This window comes from Osmerus mordax, chromosome 12 (genome assembly GCF_038355195.1).
Source record: "Osmerus mordax isolate fOsmMor3 chromosome 12, fOsmMor3.pri, whole genome shotgun sequence".
In the NCBI taxonomy this organism is placed as follows: Eukaryota; Metazoa; Chordata; class Actinopteri; order Osmeriformes; family Osmeridae; genus Osmerus; species Osmerus mordax.
Genome location: NC_090061.1, coordinates 11,873,764 through 11,888,763, shown reverse-complemented (window position 1 = coordinate 11,888,763; position 15,000 = coordinate 11,873,764). Strand labels below are relative to the sequence as shown.

At 52.8% G+C, this 15,000-nt stretch overlaps 1 protein-coding gene across 1 annotated transcript in view; it reads left to right on the top strand.

The window, feature by feature from the left end:
• Positions 1 to 14,994, top strand: part of n4bp3 (NEDD4 binding protein 3) — a 17,380-nt gene extending 2,386 nt beyond the window's left edge. Inside the window, 15 exon segments of the mRNA XM_067248354.1 lie at positions 9,423 to 9,706; positions 9,955 to 10,135; positions 11,111 to 11,146; positions 11,148 to 11,324; positions 11,546 to 11,632; positions 11,634 to 11,680; positions 11,919 to 12,078; positions 12,080 to 12,121; positions 12,291 to 12,383; positions 12,689 to 12,943; positions 13,340 to 13,496; positions 13,499 to 13,534; positions 13,785 to 13,978; positions 14,055 to 14,181; positions 14,296 to 14,994. Coding sequence (XP_067104455.1) covers positions 9,456 to 9,706; positions 9,955 to 10,135; positions 11,111 to 11,146; positions 11,148 to 11,324; positions 11,546 to 11,632; positions 11,634 to 11,680; positions 11,919 to 12,078; positions 12,080 to 12,121; positions 12,291 to 12,383; positions 12,689 to 12,943; positions 13,340 to 13,496; positions 13,499 to 13,534; positions 13,785 to 13,978; positions 14,055 to 14,181; positions 14,296 to 14,357 — 1,905 coding nt within the window. The 5' untranslated portion in view covers positions 9,423 to 9,455 and the 3' untranslated portion in view covers positions 14,358 to 14,994.
• The last annotated feature ends 6 nt before the right edge of the window (positions 14,995 to 15,000 follow it).

Genomic DNA, 15,000 nt, shown 5'->3' with positions numbered 1-15,000 from the left:
TACTATGTGACATGGTGACAGCACTCTATCTGCTTGCTACACCTGTTGCTATACTCTGCTGAAGTTCCTTGGCAAACAGACTAGCAGTGCTATTGACAGTTGTTTGATATGGAACACACCCCAGGTTAATGATTGTTGTGCGGCTCAGCTGCAGGTGTTTAGAAACCTCAGCCTGCTCCATCACAGCTCACGGCCAGTCTCTTTCATCGCCTTGCATCCATTGCGATGTTTTCTCCCGCTGTTTGCCTTGCTACAAGGAAGTAAAGACACCACAGCCATGAAGAAACAACAAAGGAACTAACACAAGATAAAAGAGAAAACCGCAATTGACGTCTTTCTTTTTCCAAGTAAGTCACCAGGAGAAGCCGTCTCGTTTCTTTCCTCCAGTTCGTATCTCCTCTTCAGCCTTCAGACTGCAGGACAAAGACCCAGGACGGCCAGGCACCCCTGACCTTCAGAGGGGAAAGGTCACAGGGGGCGGGGAACGGGGACAAGCCCCATACTGGGCCTTTTGTCCTGAAATGTCACCATCACAGTGTTGGGTTTGGAAATAGCGTGTTACTGTAGACTGCTAGTCTATGGAGGTGCCGTCCCGGTCTTAAGGCTTTCGCTGGCTTTGTTGTTTAGCAGCTGTTGACGTGTGCTCGGTGTCGGCCCCCGCGGGCAGGAAACAGTTCATCCACGTATGTTTCTGATAAGAGTTTTGAGATAGAACTTATTAGTATCCCCCTATCACGTTGTTATTGATCCCGATTGGAGTGATTTTCCCTTGAGTAGGCTAGCACACCCACACAGATATCTGGAATGTGTGTTTGTGTGTGTGTGACAGATGTGTGTACGTGTGTGAGATAAGATTCAACCCATACTGTAACGTTGCAGATCTCCATGAGATCACAGCAGCTATAATACAGGCTATTGTTGTTCCTTTATTTAGCCCTGCTCTCAGGCTAAGTGGCGGCCGGCCAAGCTTCCAGAACACTCTTTTTAACAGGATCCAGGATTGTTGTGCTCTCCCGTCCTTTAGCATAATGCCTGGAGCTGGGCGGAGGCAGAGGTAGCACGCAGGAGAAGGCCTTGACCTGCTATCAGTGAGTGAGCAGAGACCCAATCACAACAATCTCCTCAGTAAAGGCAGAGTCCTATTTTAGATCTGAATACAGTAACATGAGCTCCAGTCTGGGCGGTACGGCAGCATATTTACCCGCTCTTTCCCAACCGGCCACCAGGGCAGAGATTGATTGAAATGCTTGTTTACATTCTTGAGGGCAACTTGGAGACCTGCTGTAATATGAGATCTGGTTTCAGTGTGCTGGGTCCCTCAGGTTGCTCCACACAGCGAAACTTGGCCTAGAGTTGGTTTCATCATGTTCTTGTCTGGTCTGAGTGGCTTAGCTGAAGGAAATTAGTCTGAAGCACGGCCTCTCTTGCCAGTGACACAGGTAACTGGAAACAGGCCTTGACATGCTGTCTGTCTGTCTCTGTCTCTCTCTCTGCCTGTCTGTCTGTCTCTCTCTATGTCTCTGTCTCTCTACCCTATTGCCTCACCTCATACCTTTCTGTTCTTCCAGTCAGTGGATGGAATAGATTTCTATCTCGGTTTGCACAGAAGCATTTCAGGAGGGGTGGCCTCCTCACATCCCACCCCCCTCCTCCTTCAGTCCTCTCAGCCTGGCACCGGGCTCCCCCAGGTCACATGGGAAGAAAGGGGGATTGAAGGAGTCCCATTCACTCTCTCCTTGGCTGGGAGGAGAGAACAATGGTCTCTTCTTCCTCTTCCTCAGAAGGCAGAGTCTCTCCGGCCAGACTTGTGATATCTGATCCACAGCAGAACCAGTCCATCCTGCTACCCACCCCATACTCACACCATTGTCCAGACGGTACACACACAGTGTCACACACACGCATGCACACACACATTTTTCTGTTCCATCACTTTCTCACCCTCCTTATCTTGGCCGTCTCTGTTTGTCTCTTTTGCTTCCCTCCTCTCTCTCTCACTCTCTCACTCTCTCTCTCCCCCACAGCTTTTCCTGTCTTATTCTCAGTCTGTCTGCCTCCTAACCCAGGTCTGATCCTCAGGTATTGTGTGATTATCCCAGAACAAACAGGACTGTTGATATATGTGGGTGAGAGCAGGCCTTATATGAATAGCTCAGATCTGGAGGGGATCGTCGGGACGGCTCAGTCACATCCGGGTTCATTGTCTTGGAACCGGGCGAACGAGTCGGACCATGCCGGCCCCTCAGGACCGTCTGTGTGTGTGCAGATAAACAAGCAACAAGATGGAGGAGATATGAGGAGGGAGGGAAAAGAGAGGTGGAGGAGGGTGACAGGTGAGATGGACCAGCGAGTCACAGGGTTAGGCAGCGCCTGGCTCCTCCCACTCGGGCTAGAGCAGCGAAGCAGGAAGTCAGGTAAGGGATGGATGCTGGAAAGAAAAAGAGAGATAGGCAGAGAAACGAGAGAGAGAGGTCGAGATTGAAAGAGAAGGAGAGCGAGGGAGCGTTCACCAGAGGGACTGCTGAATAGAGAGAGGCTGTGTATTGTGGTGAGTCATCATGTGAAATAGGAACCATTACCAATAGTGTAAATCGAAAAAGGAGTGATAATCAAAATACTTCTGCTGTTGATTTGTTTTTCAATGGTAGCAGTTTAATGTAGCTTTTGAGGGGAACTATGCCCCTGATGCAACTCATTAAAAGTAGGTTGCTTTTTTCTTCCTATAGCTTGGACTGGCTTTATGTAGGCTAATATGTGCAATACACAGAGTAGAGCTGATACACTCCATCTCAGAGCCCTGGCTGAGACATCTATCCTCCAGACATAGCCTAGTTGTTTGTTAGTATTTGCCCTATTTAAAAGACTGTAAAGCATTACATAAAAAACCATGGTTGTGATTTACCAGTAGTCTGACTCTAATACTGGGGCAGTGTGGGGGGATGGGGACCTCAATGACTAGCTAAGGAAGCTCATTTGCAATTGAAATGAATGCGCCAAACTTTTAGCTTAATCTTTTATCCCGAGCTAATGATGTCACGGGGAGGAAGTTGCCTGTGCATTTACCCACACGAAATTCCCCTGATTCAATACCAGGAAAATGCCACGCTAATGACTTTCGGTTGCTGTTGTGTCCATAGGCCTCCACAGTTGACGGGACAGTATCGGGTGGCCTGCTGTCATCCCACTCTTGTTTACAGCTGTTCCCATGGTGACAGGACATCCACATTTGTGGACACCCAGATTCAAAAAGAGTTTCTGTTTATCAAAAAATAGACTAGGAACTGCTGAGTCCCAGACGACGTGGAGAGGTGTGCTCAGCACCGATGAGGGATTAGCGACTACAGTAGCATCCTGCTCTCTTCATTCTGTCCCGTGTTGACAGGGTGGGCTGGCAGGAAGTTGGAGCCAGACAGACACACACTCCTCTAGGGATGGGCTTGCTTGTGCTCTTAGATCAGGACGCTTGTGTGTGTGTGTGTGTGTCGGAAAGTGGGTTCCGCTCCGATCACCGCTCTATCGCTGTGATCACAGAACGGTGACTCCTGCCTGAACCTCTCCTGCAAAACATGGAGCCTGTCGGTCACTGAGCAGCTCTGTTCCTGCCCCGCAGCAGCTCTGTGATGAAGGTAATGAGCAGGTTCACTCTATCCTGTCCTTCACCAGCTGGCCTGGCCTGGGCCCAGCTCTGACCCTGCAGTCTCGCTCCTGCCCGTGTTGGGGGGTATTATCAGTCATTACGGCTCGGATTCTACCCATCCCAGTCCTGTTCCCACGAGATCCCAGGACGCCTGCCTGTTATTAAGACTGTCACCACAGACCGTAATAGCCCTGCTTTTGTTTTGAGAGTCTGATTGTTCCCTTCATAGGGAACCTTCCGGGCCGTTGCTGTGAGAAGGGGAGAAGCTCTCGCAGGACTCCACGTAGGTTAGGTTCATGGCGAGCATCTCAGCTCGCTCTGACTTCCTGGCTGCCTTGATGGCAGGCCTAAAGAGAAATGTAGGGATTCAGGAGAAGGTGGAGCCACGCCTGGAAACCTTCCAGACATCTCAGACCTCCATGTAGGGGTCTGGAGAGCCGTCTGCTCCAGGGGGCCCCTTCTACCCGACAGAGCAGCAGCCCTCCGACACGTCTCGAAAGGGCGCGTTAATAATTACCCAGGAAGCGATGTAAGGAATGTGACTTGTGTTCCCTCCCTTCGATGTTCTGTTCCTGTCGGTGCCGAGCTGTGCTGGTGGACCTGGTTCAAGGTGAACCAAGAGCAAACAGACGGGAGCTGGAGGCCGGATTAGAACGCTGGTATGTGGCTGTGTTTGCACTCCCACAGGCCCCTGCCAAGGTATGCCATGACCATGTTTAGGTGCTGTTCTTTATCAGGGAAGTTATCGGTCTCATGTTCGTCCAGTGATAGGGTTGTGATATGAAACTCTGTAAACATTCTCTTCATTTAGTTTGAAGCTGCATATTTCTGTGCTCCCCTGTGTGTGTGTGTGTGTGTCTGTGTGTGTGTGTGTGTGCGCGCGCGCGTGTGTGTGTCAGTGATTGAGAAACGTATGAATCACTCGTTAAAACACTAGCTTCGCAGGGTCAACCAGGGACCCTGATGGCATTACTGCTAATCAGAGCTAAATACACACGGGGGAATTTCACACTACACCAGCGTCCTCGCACACGTGAACACGTCCATTCACTCTCACTCTGCGGCAGTTGAATAAAACAGATAGCCCAGTAATCCCAGACAAAGAGACTAAGAGGAGGCCCGGCTCAGCGCTTCTGCCCCAGTATCTACCCAGGGTGTCCCTGCTGTAACCTTACCTTACTGCCCTGCGTGTGACCTGACGACCTGCTCTGGGATGTGCTTGACTGACCCTGTCTAAAACAGACCACGGAATGTTGCTCCAGGGCCATTAGGCTATTCTCATCATCACCATACCACTCTGCTGTTCTGCCTCACTAAAATAGCCTCATAGTACCCTGCCACACGGCTGACAGATGCTAATCAATAGGTAATTCCTCTATTATGGGGTGTTGGTTCACCCCATATCAACCCTGGTTAGTCCAGTGGAGACTGGGAATAGAGTGAGAGAGAGGAAACAGGCCTGGAGGCCTGGACACAAGTCAGGTAAGGTGGAGGGCAGGGCTGGACACACCACTGCTGTTGGCAGCCTCCCTTGCCATCGGAGCAAAAGACACGGTTTTATTGTGTGTGTGTGTGTCTGTGTGTATTCTCTAAAATGTTGAGTCAATTATACAAGTTAACAAGTCAGATAATAGAATTCTCTTTAGAACATGGGCAATTGGCTTTGCTTTACTGCCTGTGTAATGCCTTGTTTGGTGGTGGTTTTAGTGTGTACTGTAGAACTAGTGAGCTTGTGGATGAGTCCTGTTCCAGCTGTGTGTTTGCCCCAGTTTTGCAGTGGCAGCTGGGATGAGGAGTTTCCCTCCGGTCATGCTGAGTCAGGCCTCTGGAGGCCCACAACTACGTTTCCCATAGTGGTCCTGCTCTGTTAGTCTCAGATGAAAAAGAATTGCGTAACCTATAAATTATATATTAGACTTGTATATTATATATCCTGTATAGATACTTAATGCGTCTGTATGGGTTTCGGTGCAAGCCAGTAATTATCTGCACAACAATGTAAACAAACATTTATGAAGTGAGAGAGCAAAGGAGGAGGAAGGGAGAGTCTCCAAAAGCAGGTGTTCACTCGTTATTCGGTATGGTTGAGTGCGCTTGTGTCCCTGTGTTTGTCTGTGTGCGTGTGAACGTGCGCATGCCTTAGTTGCTGTCACCCTTAATATTGTGTTCGAAGAGGGATGAGTCTGAGCTTGTGTTTTTCCCAGAATGTCTGGAATGTGTCTCCTCTGTGTCAGAGTCCTCCCATGTCTCTGACCTCTGTTAGGAAGCTTTAGTCTCCGGAGAGATTCACAAGAACCCGCTTCAGGGAAGACCTCGTCTCCACGACAGAAGACCTGATTTAAAGATCTGAATAAGAAAGGGTCCTCGAAGTCCTCGACTCTTTCAGAGTACACTTAGCTGTTTCATACAACGCTGGTGTGGTAGAAAGATGTGGTTTTCCCAGGCACATGGGAGAACTGTCTGTTTACTTTGATGTCCCGGATTTTCAGGGGCCTTCTTGGAGAAATCAAGTTTAAACACACGCATAAACTGGAGCACAGTGTTCAATTAAGTTCTCTTCGACTGGTAGAAGGGAACTGCTTTGACCTCTGTGTGTGGGGGGGTGCGTTTGTTTGTGTGTGTGTGTGTCTCTGAGTGTGTGTGTGATTTAGGAGGCTGTGCAGTGTGTCAGGGCCCCTGTGTAGAGGCCCTGGCTGGGTTGTAAATCTCTTCGTGGCTCCTGGCGTGCCTGGACCCATAAACTAGAAGGCAATTATGGAAAACAACTGGACGCAAGATTGTTTCAGTCCTGCAAGATTTGTGACTGCAGTCTAAAAGGATCTTTACTCCCTTCCCCCCCCTCTCTCTCTCTCTCTCTGTCTCTCTCTCGTCTCTCTCTCCATCCTCACCCTGTCCTTGAAGGTTGCCTATTGCATCAGTGAAACACGTACACGCTCACAATGAGCAAGCCAGGGGGATCAATGCTTCTGTTGGTATTGATAATGTAAGGTTGGGGTCTGATCCAGTAGTCTTGCTCCTAGCTCCATTGATCTGTACCCACCATGAGGACAGAGTTGGAGCAGCCCAGGGCTGGGGGTGAGCTGCTGTGTGGGGGGCTAGCTCTTCTCATGAATATAACCATGAGCAGTCTTGTGTGCAGTGATCTGGGCCTGGCTGGAAGCCCTGACTGGAGGAGGCTACAGTTCTAGTTAGCTCTAAAGGACCTCTCTCCATCCTCTCTCTCTCTCTCTCTCTCTCCGTCCTGTCTCTCTCTCTCAATCCTCTCTCTCTCCGTCCTCTCCACTCTTCCTCTTTATCCGTCCTCTCCACCCTCTCTTTTTCTCCTGTTTCTCTGTCTCTCCATCCTCTCTTCTCTGTTTGCATAATTGCTCTACCCGTCCAGGCCAACAGTGCAGATCACTTGATAAACAGTTGGAATGCTGGAAACAGAGGAGCTGTCGGAGGGGTCCCGCCCCCCCCCCCCCACACACACACACACTCACACACACACACACCACCACCACCCAGACTACAAGCCCCCCTTCCCTAACCCTTGTGCCCCCACACCCACTGACAAGCCCCCCTCCGTCTCCGCGGCAGCTAGCTAGGAAGGAGAGAGGGCATGCTCTGTTTGCCTCTATTTTAAGCCTGAGATAATGACCTGGCCTGGATTAGTAATTAATCTGAAATACTGCCTCTGTCCCTGCTACTGTACACAAACTGTGTGCGTGCGTGTTGGTGTGTGCGCGTGTGTTATGATCTATACAGGGAGGTCTGCCAGTGATTCAAACAGGAGTCCGTCGGGGCATGATCGTTTATTTAATAAACGAGAGCAGTGTTTTACACTTCACCACAGCGTAGGTCAAGTGTAAACAGGATTCATGCGTGTTTGTTTAAAAGGATTCTGTTGAAGGGTTTGGGTTTCTGTCTGCTTACTGGACTTGATTTGTGGTGTTCTGAGTAAGTTGTGTTGTTTTTGTAGGTCACCGTATAGTGTGTGTGTGTGTGTGTGCTGGAACAGAGGGGTCAAGTGGGTGAAATCAATAGAGATCTTTAACGAGGTTGTCTAAAAGGAAGAGGGGGGGGGAGAGAGGGGGATTTAAGAGGGGATTGGAGAGAGGATTGCATAGTGATGGTTCGGTTTGTCTTTCGTAGTCTATACAAGGACAGTTGGTCGGGATTCCATGAGACGGCTCTTCTCTGGAGAGCTCATGTAGGCCCAGAAAGAAACACAGGTGAACAAGCTCTCTGTAAATAGGAATGTACTTGTTTTGTTTATTTATCACATCAAATTAGAAGTCTCCTGTTTGTACATCAAAGGCTTTAGACGAGCCCCTGTGAACATCTGAGCCCGGCTGTACATGAGTTTGCCAGTGGATCTGTGTGTATGCAGGTTCGTGTGTGAGAAGCCACACACAGCAGCATCAGGTCCAGAGTCAGCCCCATGCATTGGGGAGTCTGAGCCCACGTTAGCCACCCTCTGGAGCCCCAGTGACTGTCAGACACGCGTGTCGGTGGCCTCTGTGGAGCGCGTCGTCAGAGCGCTCCCTGTCTCCAGGGCTCCAGTAGCCTGGATGGGATCCCAGTTATGTAAGGGACTTCGGCCCGCTGCATAGGCTGCTGATAGCCTGTCCCGGCTAAACCCAACTCTCTCTCTCTCTCCGCTAAGCTCGTTTGTAGCGTGTTTTCCATGCCTGAGAGATGGAAAACATTAGGTTCATCGGTAATGAGGGTATTACAGCAGGGAACATGCGTTATTTGGGATTTGGAACGCCCGCAGAGGTCCCAGGTGGTTTGTGTGGTAGTGAGTGAACATGGTTACTGGAGTGTTACGGTTGACCTGTACCTTCACCCTACCCTCTGTCCCAACTGCCACCTTTATAGAATAGGAAACCAAGCCCTCTCTCCCTGGGCGAGTCCCATCCGTGTGAACACAGCCTTCTCTCCCTGGGCGAGTCCCATCCACTGTGAACACAACCCCAGCTCCCTGTGGCTGTCCTGCTGTGCTCTGCTTGAGAGCTCTGACACGATGAGCGAGTGTGTTTTCTGCTCAGTGGTGTGTCTGTGTGCGTTTTCAGTTTCACAGCACTGGGCTGTGTGTGTGTGTGTGTGTTCACAGCACTGGGCTGTGTGTGTGTGTACGTGTTCACAGCACCGGGCTGTGTGTGTGTGTGTGTGTTCACAGCGCTGGGCTGTGTGTGTGTGTGTGTATGTGTTCACAGCATTGGGCTGTGTGTGTGTGTGTGTTCACAGCGCTGGGCTGTGTGTGTGTGTGTGTGTGTGTGTGTGTGTGTGTGTGTGTTCACAGCGCTGGGCTGTGAGACAGCTGTCTGCACCACAGCTGATGACAGGGCAGCACATGTCCGCTCACGCTCAGCGGATCAGGAGAGAGAGAGAAGGGGGAGGCCTGGAACACAGGAAAACAAGCGAGCAAGGAGAGGGGGGGAGAGGTTTAACAGCCTCTGGAAGAGATAAAGGACACTTGTGGGTCCTGGACTATGTGCTGTTATCATGCTAAGCGATGCGGTGGTGTGTTTGTGTGTCTAGTTTAAATGACGTTTCCTATGGAAGAGGAGATGTTTATTTGACTGTGGCCGACTGGCGAGGAGATAGTCAAATCAACAGCTTGATAGCGAGCGCTGCGGTTTATTGACTAAGTGATAAGACAAGGTAATGTTGGCAGTTGAATCAGGATCTTTTTGCGGGTTCATTCGCTGTCGCCAACTTTGACAGGCTTCAGACAAGACTACTCTGGTCTCCTCAGTCTCTCACACCTCGACTTTGTCTCCCGTTCTTCCTCTCCCAGAGTTCCTCAGGGCATCACCCTGCACTGTAACCAATGGCAACCTCGGTCCAGACCCTTCCTCTGTCCCGCGATCCGAGCAAGAGCTTCCACGACCCCTTCCCGAACCCGCCTCTCTCCTCCCGGTGCAGCATGGGAAGTGTAGGCAGCCTGGTGGAGCGGCCGGACGGCCCCCCGGGCAGAGCAGGCAGCAGGGCGGTGCCCCAGGTGGGGCCCAGGCAGGCCAACGGGCTCCTGAAGAAGGGCTTCACCCAGAGAGAGCTGCTCAACTACCTCAACATCACCAGGTGACTTCTGATTGGGCCTCACCCTCTGGTGATTGGTTGATTGCCGAGTCATCTCCATTTCTTATCAAATGGGACAGATATAGCATCATTCAGTTCTAAAGTTCAAAACATACTTAATGACTTTGATCTCCAAGAATCCTTTGTATGCATAGCAACAGATAGAACTGGGCAAACAGGTCTTGACTGTTTGTGAAACATTCTCTGAATCTTGAAACAGTTCACTGTAGTGTCATTATTGCTGTTACCAGGAAGGAGCCTAAAGCGGGGTCCGGCGGGGCCTGTAGGAAGGACATCCTGTCGGTCATGGCGTCCGTCACGAGAGAGCGAGGCGCCGAGGAGGGCAACATCTACACCCAGGTGTACCGCAAGGACAGCACAGAGCTGGAGCTGGGGGGGAACTCCCTGCCCACGGGGGGCAAGTACGAGAAGGTGAGGACACAACCGTTAAGAATGTAACAACTGCAAAATAAAGGAACAGGGATTTCATGCGGGTGGATCGGTTTAGTCCTTCGCTTTGGACCGAGCTTGGGATGCAAACTGACTTTCTCCTTCTAATAATGACATCATAAGTCTGAGACTGCGCTTGGCCGGACTGCTGTAAGGCAGGCGGCCATGAGGACTGTTATGTCCACAGCAGCGCCAGCTGGGTGTTCTCCCAGTAGTGACTGTGTTCAGGAGCAGGCCAGGGACGAGGCATAGCCCAGTGCCTTCTTTTAAAAACGTCTGGATTAAATAGGTGTCTTTCAGCGGGGGGGGGGGGGTAACATGGATGACAACGCCTCCACAGTCTGTCGGTCAGGCGTAAATCTCCATCTCTCCTCCCCTCGCTCTCTCCAGATTGCATAGATCGAGTATCGGCCTCCGTGGCGTGGGGTGAATTTATAGCCGTCATCAAATCTCGCCCCGTCTCGCCCCAAATGTATCAGGCCCACGAACGCAGGGAGGGGAAGGGGAGGAACCCGTATTGATTAAATAGAATGAATCTGACCAACGCTGATTTATGTAGCTTGGCCTGGATGTCGCTGGCAATGAGTCAGATGTGGTTCTCTTCATCTCTGTCACCCCACTGTCTTACCTCACTTCCCTGTTCTCTCCCTCTCTCTCTCTCTCTTAACATCTCCTTCTCTGTAACCAACCAGCTCCTTTTTTTCCCTCCTGCTCTTGTCTTTAGCTCCTTTCCCCCCCCCCTCCCTCTCGCTCTCTCTCTCTCTCTCTCTCTCTCTCTCTCTCTCTCTCTCTCTCTCTCTCTCTTCGCTCTCTCTCTCTCTCTCTCTCTCTCTCTCTCTCTCTCTCTCTCTCTCTCTCTCTCTCTCTCTCTCTCTGTCCACCTCCATACATATCCCATATCCAGTCGAATACTGACCCATGTGTGTCTGTGTCCCTCCTCCCCCCCCTCCCCCCAAGCCTCGCCTGCGGCCGTCCGCGTTCCAGCCCGTCACCCCCCAAGAACTTCAGCTCCATGCAGAACCTGTACCCGTCCTCGCACGCGGACGAGCCCGACCTCGGCCTGTCCAACGGCCTCCACCGGGCCTACGGCCACGCCCCCGGGGCCGCGTCCACCTCCTCCTCGTCCTCCTCCCCCTCCCGCCGCGGAGGGGCCGCCTCCGCTGGACACAAGGTGTCGTCCCGCGTGCCTGCCTGCTCAGACAGCCGCCTCTGTCTTGTCCTAACGTGTGCCTGGCTGTATAGATCCTTAAACAGCACTCTTGAGTAGGATACATATGAGAGGATGGAATGAACTGGGATTTCACACGTGACCATGAGTAGAATGCTGACGGAGTGTTTGTCCGTGGTAAAGGGAAGGATGATTGTGACGGGGGTGATGGTGGTTGTGTCCAGGTGCTGGCGTCGGTGCGTGGGCTGAGCCAGGAGGATGAGAACCTGTCGGACTCTGGTCATAACTCCATCAACAGCCCTCCCGCCTTACCGGCCCCCCTACCGGCCCCCCTACCGCCCCCACCTGTCCCACATCAGGTGAGCCACTTCAACCAAAAGATCTCAGTGTTTTGGGGGCATTTGATTTCAATTTGACTGGTTTCACACTGTATTACTTGGAGTGTCCACTCCACCCGTGGTGTATTTTCCACTGAATGATATGGATGACAGTATTGACTATGGCGGTGGCTGGTGATATTGACTGCTGGTGATACTGAATGTTGTTATTGATGTCGGGATGTGATGGACTGTTGCGGTGTCGATCGTCCCCCCTCAGCGCCTCTATGGGCCACATCAACACCATCGGCTCGCTGGAGCGCGGCTCGCCGGGGTCGAGGGCGGCGACGGCGACGGGCGCGGCCCCGGGGGAGATGGCCATGTCGTGTCGCAGCATGGCCACGCTCAGCCGCCTGGCGCCGTACGGGGGGGAGGCCCCGCCCCCCTTACGAGATGACGCTCTCGCAGTCGGTGGAGGAGGTGGTGAGGGGATGGAGGGATGGATGAACGAATGTACGGATGAATATGAGGGTGGATGGATATATACGGATGGGAAGTGGCTATAAGGATGGCTGAGGGATAGATGGATGGACAGTGGGCCACCTCAGTCTGAGCCCCTTGTTGGTCGATGACATTGTGGTGTGTTCCCCAGGTGCGCGACCTGGAGGAGCGTCTGGTGGAGAAGGAGCATGAGCTGAAGCAGGTGAGGAGGAACCTGGACGAGAGCGAGGGCGCCATAGCACAGGTCAGACACGTCAGGTCTCCTATCTCTCCCTCCCTCTCTCTCCCTCTCTCTCTCTCTCCTTCCCTCTCTCTCTCTCTCTCTCTCTCTCTCTCCCCCCTCCTCTCTCTCCCTCTCTCTCTCTCTCCCTCCCTCTCTCTCCCTCTCTCTCTCTCTCTCCTTCCCTCTCTCTCTCTCTCTCTCTCTTCTCTCTCTCTCCCCCTCTCTCTCTCTCCCTCTCTCTCTCTCTGTGGTATTCCTCTCTCTTTCTTTGTGAGTAGAAAGTGCTCCTGTCTGAGTGGTCCTCCGTCCCCCCGTCCCTCTTAAAGGTGTTTGAGGGGAAACAGCGTCTGTGGGAGAAGGAGGTGGAGGAGCTGAAGCTGCTGTACGCCGCCAAGCTGCGCCAGGTTACCCAGCATGCCCAGCGGTCGCAGCGCAGCCTGCAGCTGCAGCTGTACAAGGCCCAGCAGGAGAAGAGCCGACTGCTGGAGGAGCTGGAGGGCCTCCGCAGGGAGAGCAGCCGCGAGGGGGCCCCCGCCAGGGGCCAGGGGACCAGCCCCACCCTGGAAGAGACCCAGTGGGAGGTGAGGGGAGGAGGAGGGGGACTGGGAGAGGAGGAGTGGGGTGAGAGACATTAGGGAGAGGGGGGTCTGGTCAAGGGGGGAAGGAGATGACTGGGAGAAGTGTGTTGGTGCTAGAGGTTGGGGGGGAGGGCTGAGGGAGGGATAAAGGGAGGCTGTGTGGGAAAAATGCAGAGGGGAGGCCATGAAAATGCTCGGCACGTTAACAGAGGGTTGTGTGTCTCGTGGCTCTAAACTTTAATTATAACTTTCAAACCTTTTCTTCTCCCTTCCTACTCTTTGGACCTCCTCTTTCTTCTTCCCCCCACTCCCCCATCCCTCCCCCTTCCTTCCCTCTCGGTGTCTCTCCCTCCCTGCCTCCCTCCCTCCCTCTCTCCTTCCCCCTCCCCCGTCTCCCAGGTGTGTCAGAAGTCGGGGGAGATCTCTCTCCTGAAGCAGCAGGTGAGGGACTCCCAGGCGGAGGTCGCCGCCAAGCTGAGCGAGGTCTTCCTGCTGAAGACGCAGCTGAGAGAGACGCGGGGCGAGCTGCAGCTGGCCCTGCAGGGGGTGCCCGCGCGGGGGAGGAGGGGAGGGCTCCTCGGGCGGGGGCCACAGGTAGATGTCTCGCTGTACTGTACTCTACTTTACCTTGCTGTCCTCATGCCTTCTCTTCTTACCTTGCCCCCGCTCCGCTACCCGAGATCAGTGCACTTTCCTTGTCTCTACTGTGCTGAACTCTCCTTGACCTGATTTTGGTGCCTTCTACTTCTTTCTACTGGGGCCTCACCTACTCTATTGCTCTCCACCTGTCTTTCCTTGACTCTGACCTGCTGGTCTCTCCTCGTGTGTGTGTGCCCAGCGGGAGGGCCCACGGGGGGCTCCACCGAGGAGCGCCTTCGTGCCGAGCTCCTGCTGGAGCGCCGTCAGAGCGAGGCCCAGGCCACGGCCTTCGAGGAGGAGAGGAGGACCTGGCAGGAGGAGAAGGAGAAGGTGATCCGCTACCAGAGGGAGCTGCAGGCCAGCTACCTGGAGATGCACCAGCGCCACCAGGCCCTGGAGGCCCAGACGCTGGGACTGAGGCCCGGGAGGGGGGGGGGAGGGAGGGGGAGCGGGGGAGAGGAGAGGGACGCTGGAGAGAGAGCTGCAGGAGGTGAGGGCTGGGAGGGAGTGGGAGGGGGGAGGAGGAGGAGGGGAGAGAGCGGGAGGAGAGAGGAGAGGGACGCTGGAGAGAGAGCTGCAGGAGGTGAGGGCTGGGGAGGAGAGTGGGAGGGGGAGGGGGGAGGAGGAGGGAGAGAGAGGGAGGAGAGAGGAGTGGGACTTTGGAGAGAAAAATGCAGGAGCCCAGAGCACCCAGGCGAGGAAGAGGAGGACGAGAGAAGAGGATAAACCTCCCACTGGCCTGCCGTGGATAGAAAGGATTGAGTCCTCTGAGATCTGACCGTTGGATCGATTCCAAACGACCAACTCATCCTTCACCCTGTCTACTTAACCTGAAAGGATAGCAAGGCCCCGTTCCAAACCAGACATGTGCTCCCTCAGTCCCCAATACCCTTGTGAATAGACGGCATAGTGCACCACCTATTATTCACTGTACGTGCTCCCAGCCAAACACGGACCAGCCAACTCTGAAATATTTGTAGAATAAAAAACGGAACAAACATTTGCTAATTATGATGTTCTTTTATGTGTGTACAGAATAAAACCAAAATGTTGGAAGTACCACACTGTAAATACTGTTATGAAGCCTGCTCTGTTGGACTGTGTTCTAGAAGGATCTGGAGGAATGGGATTGAGTCGTGTGTTGTCATCCTGCCTCAGAGCTGTGTTTCTGGTCCAGAGAGCTGTCTGTCTCTGAGCAGAGATCACAGAGCTGTGTTTCTGGTCCAGAGAGCTGTCTGTCTCCGAGCAGAGATCACAAAGCTGATTCTGGGATTACAGTCCTGCTCAGAGCATGTTACTTATGGATAGCAAACTGTAATACCAGCAGGATCATTTTTTGACTCATCTTATTCCAGTCATTGAAGTTATTTATGCTTCTAATTTCCAGTATGCCCTTGTCGCCGTGCTAGGTAAACTCTCTT